The sequence below is a fragment of the Morchella importuna genome (assembly GCF_003444635.1).
Source record: "Morchella importuna strain M04M26 chromosome Unknown Morimp01GS033, whole genome shotgun sequence".
Taxonomy (NCBI): Eukaryota; Fungi; Ascomycota; class Pezizomycetes; order Pezizales; family Morchellaceae; genus Morchella; species Morchella importuna.
The window spans coordinates 603770-619720 of record NW_025763430.1 but is presented as its reverse complement, the minus strand read 5'-3'; the positions used below and the strand labels follow the sequence as shown (position 1 = coordinate 619720).

At 44.7% G+C, this 15951-nt stretch overlaps 5 protein-coding genes across 5 annotated transcripts; 2 read left to right on the top strand and 3 right to left on the bottom strand.

Annotated features, from left to right (window-relative positions):
* Positions 1-1568: 1568 nt before the first annotated feature.
* On the bottom strand, positions 1569-2978 carry LAJ45_09078 (uncharacterized protein; the record flags this gene model as incomplete). Its single annotated transcript, XM_046118624.1, has 2 exons — positions 1569-2287; positions 2360-2978. 2 exons carry the CDS (start codon positions 2976-2978, stop codon positions 1569-1571), a joined length of 1338 nt encoding a protein of 445 aa, XP_045968301.1.
* A 2371-nt stretch (positions 2979-5349) lies between these two features.
* On the top strand, positions 5350-6624 carry LAJ45_09077 (uncharacterized protein; the record flags this gene model as incomplete). The annotated part of the gene is made up of 3 exons (XM_046118623.1): positions 5350-5802; positions 5853-6516; positions 6578-6624. 3 exons carry the CDS (start codon positions 5350-5352, stop codon positions 6622-6624), a joined length of 1164 nt encoding a protein of 387 aa, XP_045968300.1.
* A 1792-nt stretch (positions 6625-8416) lies between these two features.
* LAJ45_09076 (uncharacterized protein) lies at positions 8417-9122 on the bottom strand (the record flags this gene model as incomplete). Its single annotated transcript, XM_046118622.1, has 2 exons — positions 8417-8811; positions 8891-9122. The coding sequence occupies 2 exons, from the start codon at positions 9120-9122 to the stop codon at positions 8417-8419; spliced, it is 627 nt and encodes a 208-aa protein (XP_045968299.1).
* A 1370-nt stretch (positions 9123-10492) lies between these two features.
* Positions 10493-12185, top strand: LAJ45_09075 (uncharacterized protein; the record flags this gene model as incomplete). Its single annotated transcript, XM_046118621.1, has 4 exons — positions 10493-10751; positions 10850-11163; positions 11256-11543; positions 11607-12185. The coding sequence occupies 4 exons, from the start codon at positions 10493-10495 to the stop codon at positions 12183-12185; spliced, it is 1440 nt and encodes a 479-aa protein (XP_045968298.1).
* A 2444-nt stretch (positions 12186-14629) lies between these two features.
* On the bottom strand, positions 14630-15854 carry LAJ45_09074 (uncharacterized protein; the record flags this gene model as incomplete). The annotated part of the gene is made up of 4 exons (XM_046118620.1): positions 14630-15169; positions 15246-15368; positions 15456-15620; positions 15759-15854. 4 exons carry the CDS (start codon positions 15852-15854, stop codon positions 14630-14632), a joined length of 924 nt encoding a protein of 307 aa, XP_045968297.1.
* Between the last annotated feature and the right edge of the window lie 97 nt (positions 15855-15951).

Sequence of the window (15951 nt, the reverse complement as noted above, 5' to 3'; positions counted from 1 at the left end):
TCAAGCCCTTGAGTATTTAACAAGCAAGCCGAGCCCACGCACTGTTATCACGAGATGGCTCGAGCCAATTCAAAACTTGGGCTTGATTTGACTTGTAGGTCACGCTATATACTTAGATCTTGTTATAGCAATTCACCGTTCCGCGGTTGTTAAGGGCGAAATGTTTTTGTCTTATTCGAGACCTGAACTCAACCAGTATCATAAAATATCACTCGCTATACCAAGAGCCTTTTTTTTTTTTTTTTGTTTAATTCATTAATTGCATGCAACTTTACAGTTATGGCAATACCCCTGACCTGCCCCTTCTCCTCCGCCTCCTCTCACGTATTTCTGACATAGGAAATAAAACACCAAGAACATAACATGCATACCGTATGAGAAATCGGGATAAAACTGATACCGCACCAGCACAACGATGCCTTTACCCCCGTATTTTAACGAAGTATGCGGTAATGCTGCCGTAGTTCTCTGGAATCGCCAATGACTACGGTTGTCATCCCACCCACATTCTGTCACTGTCTAAACCTAACCCTGGATCGGTTTTTGTATCCTGAAGGTCTACAGGCCTGTAGTGGATCTGTCCCCTATCGATTCTTGCACGATACTTTCTTTCCATTGGTACTGTTTTCCAGATCGCTGTTGTGGAAACGGCTCCATTCACTCCGCTGCAATAATTGTCACAATTCCATACCTATATGGAGTGATAATCTGTGACTTGCATTCTTTCTGACCCAGTGAAATCTAGGGGCTAGAAAAATATATTACTACAAAGCCTGAACCTGGCAGCTGTACAATTATTCAAGAATAGTATGCCGTGTGCACCTGTGCCGAGAATGTACCTGTGCCGAGAGTGTACCTGTGCCGAGCAGCTTATCTGATCTACATAGTAAAGGCAGCATTTTGGCTCTCAGTTGGAGTAGACCCTTGGAGATCAGATAAGCTACTCGGCATAGGGACATTCTCGGCACAAGTACTAGTACACACAGTCTATGACCCAACCCTCCCTCGGTGTCTCTTAATATTGAGTTTTTTTACACTTCCAGCCTTTAGTTCTAATACATGCAATTCTAGTTAACGAGGCCAGAATAGGAAGTTGCAGCTGATGTGGATACCGCAACATCTTTATATGTCGCTTCTGTTAATTTTCTCTGAAATTGGAATTTCCCAACTACCGGAGTTCCGTGCACAAAATCGGTGTACAGCAGTATATACACAGGGTAATTTCATCGGCGGTATTGAGGATATTTGCTCTAATACTGTATAGCCTCAGGAATGATATAAATCAGATTCGAAGTATTTTGATCAGGCGTTAGATCAAACTACTGTTAACAGCCTTCGTTGTAAATGATCTCCATTTGTAAGTCGGGTCGAAAGGCGATATATGGGCTCCATTATTTCACTCGAGTTCTCGTGAACCATTTAACCTGTTATCCACTTGCAGCTTATTATAAGCCAGAAAGACCTCCGTGATTAAATTTGAATAGATCAACTACAGGAGGATGTAACGAATCCAATCCGTACAGACAACTGGAAGGAAGTCCGAATTTTCACTTCTCACTTTTGGCCTTTCAGCCCTCCAAAAAACGCCTTACACTTCCACCGATATTTTTAATATCTAGCAGGAAGCTATCATGTCCAAACAGACTAACATCTTCTCCCAGTTCGACATGTGTTACCCTCCGGTTCCCCGCTTTCTTCAAAGCCTCCGCTACCTCTCGTTGTTGCCAAGCAGGAAATAGGATATCACTCGTAACGCCTAGAACGAGGGTCGGGATGTTTCTCATTGGTGCCAGCCCAGCAACAAGATCAGGAGGTATGGATCCATCATCGGTAGTCGTTGAAGCATCAATGTCTTCTCTTGGTTGTTCCGTATAAGGCTGCGAAGGGAGTATCAAAGAGCACTGGCTCGCGCTCTGTTCGCTTAATTCTTCGACGTGGTTTGGGGATAGTTTATGTTTATTTCGTTCCCTCTGCTTTCGAATTACTTCTTGGTACTCTGCGCCGAGGTCAAACAGATCCATTGCTTTCGAAACATATAATAAGCTATTTGCATCATATTCTAAACAGAACTTTTCGCCGGCATGATCGAGATATGTTTCAATAAGAAAATCTGGGCATAATGCAGGCGGGCGTGAGGGATCTGCTCTCTGTCTTCCGAAGCGTTGTTCCCATTCTGGCCCGGATCTGTATGTTACAGTTGCGATCTGGCGGGCAAGCTTAAGACCTAGATGTGGCGGGACCTTGCCATAGTAGAATCCTCGATTCCAGTTCGGATCGGCCATTAAGACTTTCTCTCTCGTTAGTTATGGCTGATGACCTCTTTGCTGGAATATAACATAAAAAAAAATTGCAACCCTACCTTGCCTTTGAGCATGCCGCATGGCAATACTGTAAGGATGACTTCTAGCACAACCACTGATGCTTGCGATCTTTCCAACTCTCTCAGGAAATAGCACTCCAGCCGCCAAACTTTGCATTCCCCCCATACTAGCGCCAACACTAGCATAGAGCTTTTCCACTCCAAGATGATCCAGAAGTCTAAACTGGGCGCTGACCATATCTCCCATAGTCATTATCGGGAATCTAGTCGCATACCTTTCACCATCTGCGGGATCGATACTCGATGGCCCGGTAGACCCATAGCATCCACCCAAGACATTGGTGCATATAACGAAGAAACGATCTGTATCTAGAGCACAGCCTGGTCCTATAAACTTTTCCCACCATCCGAACCTTGGATTATCCGGGTTCGATTTTGCATGAGAAGACGCAGAGAGCCCTGTATGTAATAGTATAACATTCGATCTATCGACATTAAGCTCGCCCCAGGTCTCATAGGCAATGGTGAACTCTTGAAGGATGCCACCATAATCTAACAGCATCGGAGTTTTCGAAGTGAAAGTTTTGTGAGCGCCAGTTGTGTAAGAAGGCTCGGGGCCATTCACCATGGAGCGCGATTCGATTTCCTTCGTTCGCATCTCTATGGCATCAAGGCACGGAAACGCCATCTGTGGGTTGGAGGCCCCCGATAAATGCGGTGCAGATGTGATAAAACCCCGGACCGATGAAGGCGACACATACTGGCTGCGCTTTAATCTTGAGGTTAAGAAGGGCGATGCAGTGATGGTTGGACTGGATAGAGCTTTATACTGCCGAGAACGAGGATAGCATAGAACCCTTAGCAACTGTCGGTTGATGTTGCTAGACATCTCGTCACTATTTCAAACTTCTCGATCTTCTCGTCCTACACTGTCTTCGACGGGGACTACCGGCTAGTTATTTGGACTTTCTGGTGGAGTTTAGGACTGCTGCGACGAGGTTCAAAGATGGCTCTCACGAGCAGTATAATACATGTGCACCTTTGTGGGGCAGCAAATATTTTGCACCCCACCATGGGCCTCGATCTAAAACCCAACCCTGAATGACGCGATCTGTCCCTGCAAGGTGACATGGTTTCTGCTATGTAGACACTTCGGAAACAATCTCATTTTCACTTGAGCTATGGTATATAAACATTCAACAAAACGCTCAAGCACTTGGCGCTCTGTATGTACTGGAGCATGTACTATTCGAAAAACCATGTTTACGATTAATCAGTCTCCCAGTGAAGTATGTACTATGTAAGTTTCTATCAATTTACATTATTCAGAATCGATCTGCCATGAAACGTTATGCCGGTCTGGTATTATTTGTCAGCCAGAAATACGATCATTCTAAATCCAGCAAACATCACGGGTGCATCGGGGTAGTATCTACATAATGTACCTACATGCGTGTAGAGCTGTCTTATCGGGTGCTAAATAGCCTTCAATCAAAATCCTTACGTATCACTTCGTCTGGCGCGAAAAATGGTAAATTGTGCAACAGATCCTGTTATCACTTTATCAAATAATAGATCTTTTATAAAAAATTAATTCTTGTATTACAGGGGCCCGGGGGCAGCAACACACAGGAAGTACCGGTTGTGCCTACATACATGTAGGTACAAGAACCTCGAATCATATGGGTGGGCATAGGTCCTCTCCAAGCACGTGATCTTCAACTTTTAATGAGACTCACTTGCGTGCAGAATATAGATACAGGGTACTATACTATATGCTACTCCCCGCTGTACTTCGATATGTAACAGTAACAGTAACAGTACTCTATGTAAAATAGGCAATTGTTTGATAGGCTTTCGATCTGGCAGCGGCAGTCCCTGGTTTCAATCCCAGACGCTTGGTTAAATCAAAATAACCTGGGGCGGAGGTATTCCGGGTATCAGTCCTTCCTGTTCAACATCAACCAGGCACACTACGACATCTAGTGATCGACCAAATTAACATGGCTTCTTTTGTTTCATTTTGAAGCTAGAATGGCAATGATAAGGAAGGATAAAAGGAGAGCAACAGGAATAAGATTTACTACATGTACATAGCTGTATTAATGATGGAATAGTGAATAGGATACCGCACGTAATTGATGTAATAGGCCACGCAAGCCTTTGACAAGTCGCTGGCGGGAACGGAACGGCATCGGAGCATGAGAAGAAAGTTCCATGCAGCCTTCCTGCACATTTACGACTTACCAGTGCCCCCCTAGACACCTACATAATACATAAGAGTACCCCGAACCCCACCATTCAAACGCTGCTATCTTCTCCTCGCGTTCACTGAATGTAAGATCATAGTAATATAGCTATATAAAACTATATCTATATCTATTTTCTCATCATCCCATCTAGCTTCGCCTCCTCCATAGTTTCCCAGATCTTGGTTCCTATATCGCCCAGGAAATCAAAATCAACAAAACTTAGCGATCGCTGCAAGCGACTAGTTGTGCGATCAGTGCCTGGAAACGTCAATAGTTTAGACAACCCACCATTACAGCCAGTTACCTTACATACTCTACTCTACCATCCTAGGCGCGCTCTCTGCTTGTCGCTCAAAGGCTTCTTCCGACCTGCAGCAGTTGCTTCCATCGCTCCTGTCAGCCGCGGAATAACCTCACTCGTTCTCGATTCATTAAACACTTTGCTTGTTTGCGTGCTTGTCTCTCCCGCTTGTCATTCTTTTTAGCGTCTTACACCCTCACCCCTTCAGCCCTCCCCCCCCCCCCCCCCCTTTCGTTTTGGCTGGTCCCTCTCAATTCTTTATATAATAACTTGAAATAATTATCATACCTTATAAGTACTCGATACTGGATACTCTTTTCCATCTCATACACTTTCTTTTACGCCCCTTTGCTCTGCACTCATACTTAAGATCACACACGAAATCACCAGGTTCCTGCTCAATATATCCTCATCCAACTATTTCCTTTTGCCTGCTCTCGTAGCCTGCCTGCCGTGATCCAATATCACCAGCAGTCATGATGAGTTTCAAAAGAGCCTTATTACTCTCGGCCTTGTTGCTTTTTTGTATATTCTACTTGTATCCACGATCACACTCACCCTCAACATTTGAAGCCGAGCCATCGCCAGCTTCACTGAAGGAGCATGGCACCCCCGGAGAGAAAACACCCACCAATCAACCGCCCGCCCACAACTCCAAGCCTATCTCTAAAGATCTTACAGACCGCCCGCGAAAAGTTTCATCGGGAGCTGATACACCCACAAAACAACAACAAACCTCCATATCTAACTTGGCGAACCTTCCCTTGAAGGAGCAACTTGTCCATCAATTTCCATACCATGTGCAGTCAAAATTTCCTGCGTACATTTGGCAAACATGGAAATATACTCCAGCCAGTGCGGAGTTCAAAGAAGAGTTTCGCATCACCGAAGCCAGCTGGACCGAGAAGCATCCGGACTTCGTACATGAGGTACCACTTAACACATTATTCACAATGATCGTTACTGATTTACTATTTAGGTTATTACAGATCAGGTTGCGAACCATTTAATAAGACATCTTTACTCGGGCGTTCCCGATGTCTTGGATGCTTATGATGCTCTACCGTTGCCGATTCTCAAAGCCGATTTTTTTCGATATCTCATCTTGCTCGCCCGGGGCGGAATATACGCCGATATAGATACACTTGCCTTGAAACCAGCTACTGAGTGGCTTTCAGACAACTTTAAGCTCAGCGATGTCGGGATGGTCGTTGGAATTGAGGCAGATCCTGATCGTGAAGACTGGAGCCAATGGTACTCAAGAAGAATACAGTTCTGTCAATGGACGATTCAATCGAAACCAGGCCACCCTGTCCTACGGGAAATTGTTGCCAACATCACGATGGAGACTTTGGATCGCAAAAAGGCAAAGAAACTTTCGATAGATCACGATAATGTCGTGGAGTGGACGGGCCCAGCAGTTTGGACTGATGCAGTATTTGAGTACTTCAACGACGAGACTTTCTTCGACATGAGCGCCTCTACAGGTGGTATCTCCTGGAAAAATTTTACCGGAATGAAAGAACCCAAGAAAGTTGGGGATGTGGTGGTTTTGCCTATAACCAGCTTTTCTCCCGGGGTTGGCCAAATGGGTGCCGGAGAGATTGATGATCCAATGGCTTTTGTTCACCATAATTTTGAAGGTTCGTCGGGCGTCCCTTTTTCTGTAAAATATTGTAGTATTAACAGACTTTCGTGCTATAGGATCATGGAAACCGGAATCGGAACGCATAAATCCTCCCAGTAAATGATGGGTTGTTATTTCACGACCTGGTTGCATAAATATAGACATTTACGACTTGACGAAGTTAGAAGAACAGAAACAAAAAGCGACAAAGGGCAGAAGGGTTTTTCTTTCCTTTTTTTTTTTACTCTTTCAGCGCTTATAGAATGGTGGACGGGGCCGGTGGTGTCATTTTGTATTTTGATGTATTTTGGTAGTCCGTTTATTTTCGTTTCTTTCCTTTCCCCTCTTCGTTATCAGAGTTAGGTTAAATCTGATGCAAGACTTCCCGGCAAAGTTCAGGAGTATTTTTTTGCATACAGTATATTATGAAGCCATACCTAAGTAAAACCTTTTTTTTCTTTTTTTTTTCTTTTTTTTGGGGGGGGGAATGGTGGGTTAGGGTTAGGGCGCAACAGAGTAAATAATTCACACTATTATTTATCACTCAAACGCTATACAGCGAAAGCTTACTATAACGGTACCATTATAGTGAGATTATGTACCCTTATATAAGAGGTGCTGGTGCTGAAAGCCGGGAAAAAATGACCGAGAAGTGCTACCGTTATAGAGAGATTACCCTTATAGAAGGCACCGTTATCGCAAGCTTTCGCTGTAATCGATTCCTCCTTGTCTAAATCTCCGTATCTTAACTATGACCCACCTATTTAGCACAAAATAATGGCGTATTGTCAGTACAAACTTTCCAGCTGCAATCCTTTATTTACATATTCTAATTCAATTTATAGCTAAAGGAAGATTATACACCAAAGTCTAGATTCCGACTTTACTTTGGTGCAATTAGGTCCCTTTCCTATCTATGGGCGTAGGCGGCACCTTGTCCTCTATTTTTCCGAAGGAGTGTAAGATACATGTACATGTATACATGAGGCTAACAGGGCCTTTTATTCTAAAATGTTTGAAACACAAAACCACACCCTTATTGTGCTCATCCGTGGGTGCCAAGGCAATATATGTATGAACCAATCCCACCCAGCAGCTTCAGGTCGTCCTATGAACCATGTATCTGTTTACCCCAAATGGTAGTTACATGTATGTAACATGTACTTTTAAGTTAAAATGAGAGCCAGGAAGGATCGATCGAGAGATGGAACACTAAAACGAGGTGGGTAATAAAGCTTGAGGATAAAGTGCAAACAAACACCCCCAGAAAGCTGAAAAGACCAAGCTTAGCCATGGAGAATCCCCATTACACTCATATTCACGCAAGGCCGCGCGAGTCAACTCCAGGTGTCTATGGAGCTTTCACATGTGGAATGGTGTGGTCCTCATTTTTGCTCTACCTTGCCTACATTGTTTACCCTGAATGGCTCAAAAGCCACCGCTGTTCGGCCAATACATGTACATGTACATGTAGTTATAGAGAGAAATAAAAAGGGAGAAAAAAAGGAAAAAAACCAAGTAATAAAGTATGTACATACATGCACCTGTAAGTTGATAATTTTGTTTACGTAATATTGAAGTTCGAGTGAGATTTCATGAATGTACATACATACTTACATTCATATTTAGAAAGCAATCTAGGGTGCCGATTATACATGTATGTATGAATCCATGACTGCATATATACACAACAATAGGAAGCAAGATACAAAAGAAAACCAAAGCCCTGAAATCACAGCAGTGGCTTCGGATTCTAAGGAGGGACTCACAAAAGGTCGTGTCCTTTTACTGAACACCTTAGTATTTGGCCAGATTATCTTGGACCGAATATACAAGTAACCTATCTATCTCTTGTGAAAGAAGACGTAGGAGAAGTTTCAAAAACAGTGCTAAGTGAGCAATGATAATATTTGATATTATGAATTTTCCGCAGCCTTAATCTTTCTTGATAGGAGCTTGTCCACTGCCAAGGTTCTTTCGTCCCACTCGGCAAAGCACTCGTTCACTCCTTCGATACCCAATAAATACCACATCTCCAACAGTGCTGCACTTCTCTTTCTTAATTCAGCGATCTCCTTCGCCTGGGCCTGCTGCACCACCTGCACTCTGTTTATCCTGGGGACTAATGCAATCAAGTCGGTTGATATCGACGGGTTTGGAATGGGGGTGTCCATTATGGAGGTCAACTGCGAAGAGGTAGCGTGGAACGAAGGAGCGGCCGCAAGAACAGTTGATAGTTTTTCTTCAGAGGATAGTGTTGAGGTTTGGATGGCAGGATGAACGTTTTTGAAGATCTCAGGAAAATTGGCATCTATATTATCATAAGTTATCAGATGATCTGGAGCTTACTTTGACAGGACAGGTATATAGCTATGCGAGAGGGGACAAACGAAGATTGAGCATGTCTTTTACGGTCTGCGACTTTGCAGAGAGCCTGTTCAGATCTCTTTCTAGCGCGTTGAGACGTGCGCTGACCGAGTTCCTCTGGCCAGCCCCTCCCAGAGCGTGTAATTCGCCGATGGGATCTTCACTTGAACCTTGAAGGACAAATTCCAAGCGGCGCAGACGAGTCTCGAGCGCGAAAAGTGTCTCTCCAGCTATGGTATCCGCTGAATCATCCATTGCTTAGTTGAAAATAGGGAGAGAGTAGAGAAGGTATCAGGTACTAATAAGTTCTTGGGTGGGCAACGAAATGTGGGGGCGAGTCTATCCCTTGGACGGATGAAACTCTCAAATTCGCGACATGGACCGTGCACGCACTTAGTAAGGCAGTTGTCCTTCTTTTTGCAGGTGATAACAATAATTGAGCCAATGAAAAATCAGCTACAGTTACCACATAAGGCTAGTGATAGCTGAAAGAGGGATGTCGCGAATTTGAGAGTTTCATCCGTCCAAGGGATAGTGTTTAGCTTTGGGAGTGACCTCGTTGTTACTCTACAGCACTACATGTATGTGTGCAACCGTAAAAAGGTAGCATAACAAAGCGAATCACGCTCCAGGAGGCGAGTTTCGGTTCAACAAAAACAAAAGGGTTTGAACCATTGATTTGAACTGTGCAGAGCCGCTACGCAAGACAAAAGGGTATGGCGTGACACGGACGGGTTTCTGCTCCCAACAAGATCATGGAAGGGTAACAGCCGCTCGCGCGCTCGGGATGGGTGATAGTATCTATGCATAGCTTAAGCGCGTCAGTTTGTCAATTTCACCTGGAGTGTGGTTGAGTGATGGCCAACAAAGAGTTACGCTGACCGCGAATTTGAGGGAGTTGATTGGTGCCGCTCTTTAGTTGAGGGGTTCAGCAAGCACGGGGCATGGGTTACCCTCTCAACCCCTGGTTCCTGACCTGACCCTTTCTTTAGGGTGTTGATTGACCCTGATCCGCTCAGGGCCTAACTACAGTACCGTACACACCTAAGAAACTCACCTCACAACACAATTTGTGTGTCCATAAAGCACACTCTCTAACTGTAGACTTAAAGTGTATTTATGTATGTCACGTAAAGCACATAGGCGGGCTGGGAGGACCTTCTTGTGTTGAATACCGCCACCACCGCCTCTTCTGTGTCTGGTCTGGCCTGTTTTCTCCTTTCTCGTAAAATTCCTCGAAGGTCCCTTCAACTTCACCGTGTCTTTTTCTCCCCCTGTGAATCCTCCTAAGTAGCATCCGACTTAATTCACACCCCCTCCTCCCCTCTTCTATCCTCCTCTCCCCCCTACCGCTTTTCCTCGTCCTCAATAGGTTATATTCTCTTTCATACCTTTGACCATTCATCGGGCCCGTACCAATTCGTAGCACCATCCCTCATCGAGTTCTCAACTAAACCCCCCCAACCCTCTCTCACACCTCCACCTCCACCTCCTTATCAATCTCCCTGTCCTTCACACCAGCTACACATCACCACCACCACCATCACTATCATCACATCATATCGCTCATACAGAAACTAACTCCCACAACACCAACTTTCATAACCACCGCCTCGGAGTGGTCAATGTATTCTCCCATCTCAGACGATGATCGGCCTAGTGGTCGGCGCCATTCAGTCAGGTCAAGAAATGGTTCTATGGGTGCAGGATCCGTAAGGAATGGTGTAAAGGGGGCTGTTCCGCGACGGAGGTCTTCTGCGGCCACAACTCACAATTCGGTCTTGAAAGTCAAAAGAAAAAGGAGCCCTGCAAAGGAAAAGGATGCGAAGCCCCCTCTTAACGCATTTGATCGCCTCGCAACTTATATGGTCGAAAGACAAATAAGTAAGTATGACAATTGCACTTTACCCCTCACTCTCAATGTGCAAACTTTTATCAAAACCGTCTTTAACACGAATTTTACTAATATGCTATTTTCACAGAGTTTTCACTAATAATTCTTTCCTGTTTCGCGGCAATTCACATTCTGCTTCCGCAATACCGATCCACAACTACTAAACTCTTCAAAATATCTTACCATAATCCCGATACCAATCTCTATGGTAAGGGTGAAGATGACATTTATTTTCTATCCTTCTGGATAGTGATGTTTACTTTCCTTCGGGCAACTGCCATGGATTATATTTTCACGCCATTGGCTAGACGAGGTGGAATTTCTACCAAAAGAGGCCTTATCAGGTTTGCTGAGCAAGCGTGGTTGTTGGTTTACTACTCTGTTTTCTGGACGTTGGGGATGGTATGTCTCAAATTCCTTCCCAAAGATTTTCCTGTAGCACAACTGCGCGAAAGAACCGGAAAGGACTAACGATGCCCTTTCGTTGCCTGTAGTACCTGATGTATGACAGCCCGTACTGGCTCAACCTCCCCGAGATGTGGACCAACTGGCCTCTGCGCGATTTGGGTGGTACTTTCAAGTGGTATTACTTGGTTCAATTCGCGTTCTGGCTACAACAAATTTTTGTCCTCAATATTGAGGAAAGAAGAAAGGACTACTACCAAATGTTCGCGCATCACATCATTACATGTACCCTCATGTTCACGAGCTACACATTGCACATGACCAGAGTCGGCAATGTGATACTTTGCGTCATGGACGTTGTGGACACACTTTTACCAGTGAGCCAGAGCCTCTTCCTCGATTCTTTGCTGGACCCGCTTACTGACAATTGCTTGAAATAGCTTGCTAAAATGCTTAAGTACCTCGGTTATAGTACAATCTGCGATTGGGCGTTTGGCGTCTTTCTCATCACCTGGTTTATTGGCCGACATATTTGTTACATGCTCGTTGTCAATTCTGCCTGGAGAGACGCACTTGTAATGATCCCAGAGGGCTGCTATCATCCAGGCTCTGTCACCCAAACGCCTATGCCTGATATCATTCAGGATTGGTCGCTTCTAATCCGTCAGTTCTATTATCCAACGGAGGCAGTTTGTTTCACGAAACCTATCCTGATGGGATTTATCTTTTTGCTATTGGCATTGCAAGTACTCACATTAATGTGGTTCTACATGATCATCGGTGTAGCTGTAAAGGTTATCAAGGGAGGACAAGCTGAGGACACTAGGAGTGACGATGAGGATTCTGAAGAGGAGAAGGAAGAAGAGGAAGAAGAGGATCTGATTGAGGAGGCTCCTGTAAAAGCAGCTGACTCCGCTCAAATGACCGGAACGGCAATGTCAACAGCTTCATTACCCTCCGTAATCATGAACGGCGGATCCCGCCGGCATCTCTCTGCGCAGCCTCTAGGTGGAGGGTAAAGTGGTTTCGTGGGGATTATTGTAACACTTGTTTTATTTTCTTGTTTCATTGTTTCTTATAGGGATTTCGTTGCGGTTTTGGATGCGAGTATCAAAAATGATTGAGCGAGTGTGGGTTAGTGTGAACGAGTGTTTAATTATGCTTCTATAGTATTGTTCAGCAGAAATTTTTTTTCCCCCAACTTTTCAAGGGCCTTTTCCCATTTATCTGTAATAACTTTTTACCTTGACGTTCAGTTTTGCTTCGTTTTCATGTGTGATGCACCGGGCTTGCGCCTGTCTTCATCAAAAACTTCCCTTCCCTTTTCTTTACCGGAATCTATTTTACGCCTGCATCTGTTTAATCTTCATTTATTTTTCAATTCGTCTTTAGAGGAAGGATATGTTGCGGGGGCTTCTATTAACTTATCTTTTATTTCTAAGTCCTTTCTTACCAAGTTATGGTGATTTACGATACCCTATCGACCTGTAAGAAGGGTTTAGAAGAGAGTAGAGAGTGGCAGGTTTATGTGATGTTTGCAGGGTTAGGTTAGAAACGGTTAGATGGCGATCTCTTGTATTTTTATGTTTCAGGCTTCTGTATCACACGCCATCCGTCACCATGATTACCAGAATATTTTATTGTCACTCTATGGAGGCTTTGATTGAGCTTCGTAGAGTAGGTCTCATCAAAAAGGAACCTCCACCCTCGAGCAAGCTACACTGTAGGTACACACGGTAATCCGATGACTTACTTGCCCCCCCCCCAAAAAAAAAAAAAAATCGACATCAGCTGTTAGCTTTACTAGAAGTTTATGTGGCCCTACTTGTACTATATTTATCGCGTTAACAGGAGCACCGTCTTCCGAGCAAGAATCGGCACGGTTCCGAAGAGTTACCGGGAAAGATGCTACGTATCTAGAGTACCAGGTGTTGAGGGTAAGTGATCAGAATCTGATAAGTGAATATTGCGGTGAATACGTGTATTTGTCTTATCAGATTCTGATCACTTTTCGCTACACCCTAGTACATTAGGTGGTGCTGGGAAATAATAATAATAATACCATCCAATTGCAATGCGATGTGACGCACAGCGAACCAGTGGCATCTGCCTCCACAATAAATACAACCAATCCAACCCACCGACCACTGCCCCTATCTTTGGTTGGTGGGTTACATCTGTTACTCTACTCGTATTTCACTGACGTTTGTGGACGCGACTGATATTGCATGCCATACAAAAATACACCAAGCTCATGATTTTAGGTGTATGCAATAATGGCCCAGTTCAAAAACGTCAGTGAAATACGAGTAGGTGCTCTAGCTGGTGGTGCAGTGAGTTCTACATATTTCATTTCGTCCCAGGAATTCCCGGACCCACGTTTCGTGCGGAGCGGGCCGAAATCAAAAAGCAAAAGGGCTTGCAAAATCTCAATGGGAATTGCAGACATGTGCGTAGTAGGTATATAGGTATCGAATCTTTTGAGCATTGAATAGCCGCGATATCTTGGCTTAAAAAGTAAACTCACTACAACCCCCTCCCCCCCCTCCCCCCTCCCCCCCCCCCCTTTTTTTTTAGATACCCTACTGCTTCTACCAAAACTAGCAACTAACTCACTACGGTGCACCTGCGCACACTAGTGGGAAAAAAGGAAACAAAATACAAAAATACGAACTAGCTTCCCAACCGGCTCCGAAGAAAGTAAGAGTTCATCTCTCATGGCCCGAAAATAAGAACCCTCCACATTATAGAGAAACAAATTTCCTGTGGAAGAAAGAATAAATGGAAAACAAAGGAGAGTTTTCAAAGAAATATTGCTGTATGGAATTGGCGTGCAGATGGAGGAGGAGGGATAGTAGAATCCATTAACCAACAAAGGAGTTCAAGACAGATCTTTTACGCACGAAGAAAAACCGTCTGTCTCCTTTACGCCCAAAAAAATAAGGAGAGGAACTCGGGGGTATATAAAACATGATTTGGGGTATGTAAATCAATAGAGAAAATAGAGTAAAGCCTCTCCAGGAACAAAAAAAAAAAAAAAGAAAAGAAAAAACAGAACTGAAAAAAATACAAATGAACAGAAACAAATGGATATTGGACGCCCAGACCTTTCCCCTAATAAAACCCAAGTTGCCTAGCGCGCTGACGACGACTAGGACAGATCCTCCCCAACGTCGCTACCAAGAAATGCGTGTATCGAAGAAACCCACAAGAAAATCACCTCCGCCAACCCCGCAGCGTGTAAAAGTTTGATCCGCATAACGAATATTGTATTTTGAAGAATAGTAGTGGAGCCTATCCAAAAGATCTTGGTGAACGCCAATTTGTATATTCCTTTCCCGGAACTCCTACAACCGATGATTCCCCAGTCCCAATCTCGTACACACGCACTTTCCTTCTGAACCCCTACGTCCTAACAATGCCAAATCCGCCCGGGGTTGCAACATGCCATTACACCGCCATCTTACAGCAATATCAAGTAATTTGATGGTGCAATACCCGTCTCTCCATTCTGTTTCCTCGCCTGCCACCATCGTCCAGAAACATCCGAAACCTCCAAAATTTCGTGCTTTGTGAACGAGATTTCGTTCGCATCCTCCGGGTTGGCATCGTACGAGTAGATTGCCTTTGCCCTGTACGGGTAATCGGTGGGAGCGGTGACCTCGTCCGGCGGGATCTGGATCGCCGCACTCTGCGGCTGGGGTGTAGTTGAAGGGCCAGGGGCGGGTGTCGCACTGTTGGGCGAAGCATACTTATTAATCGACTCCCTGTATTGCGCACCAGGTTGCGGAGAGCTTGTCTCGAAGCCGCTGAGCTGGGCACTAGTGTACATCTGGGGTGCATGATGGCTGCTAGTGCTGGTATGCGGCCTGTCGCCGTGGTAGCCAGGCGATAGCGGGTGTGTGCTCTGAGACCGCTTCTGGTCCTTGTGCAGAGCGAACGAATCAACATAGGCGTGTGATAACGCGTCGGGGGTCGACCCGAAGTAGAAGATCCAAATAATCTATAGAGAAACGAACAATTTAATAAATCTTCCCCCCCTTTCGAGACATCGAGCAGGAAAAGTCGACAATACTGACCTGGACGATGGAGAGGATAATGTGACCAGCACCCGCCGCTTGCATAGTTCCCCTATCGGTGTAAACGAGTGTGTTTGCAGCCGAACAGGTAAAGACCATCCCGGCTGAAAGATATCCCACGATCTATAAATCCCCCCGCAAAATAGAATCAGTAAACAGATTTCGTGAAACGAAAAAAGGCCCCTCCCAATTACTAAAATAAAAACTTACAGCCATCTGATATTTGTGTGCCGAATCCATTAATACTACAATGATCACCCCAATTATACAGAATAGTACGTAGACGATCGACCACCAAGCGAACTTTGGGAAATTCCCAATCGTTTTATCGGCGTCCGCAATCATCTGTGAGACGAACCCTACCAGCCATCCTATCTGTTTGTGCTTGTCAGTAAACAGTAAACAAGCGACAACAACGACAACTCTCTCTGTTTGCTCGGCAACGGGCTCCTAAAGCTTCCCCTCGCAACCGCAACAGCAACAACAAAAAGGTAATATATAAGCGCTACTCACTATAGCTATTGAGATGGTTGACAAAGCGAACGGATCGCCAATTATATTCCCAAAGTCCGCTCTCGAGGAGCCGCCATAGGACCTGCCTCGCGACATTGCTTTATCCTGCCCTTGCATTTTTCTTCCAGACGGTTGATGAAGGGAGGTGTAGGATTGCATGTAACTCCCCACGAAGGAGATGTCAAAAAGTGAG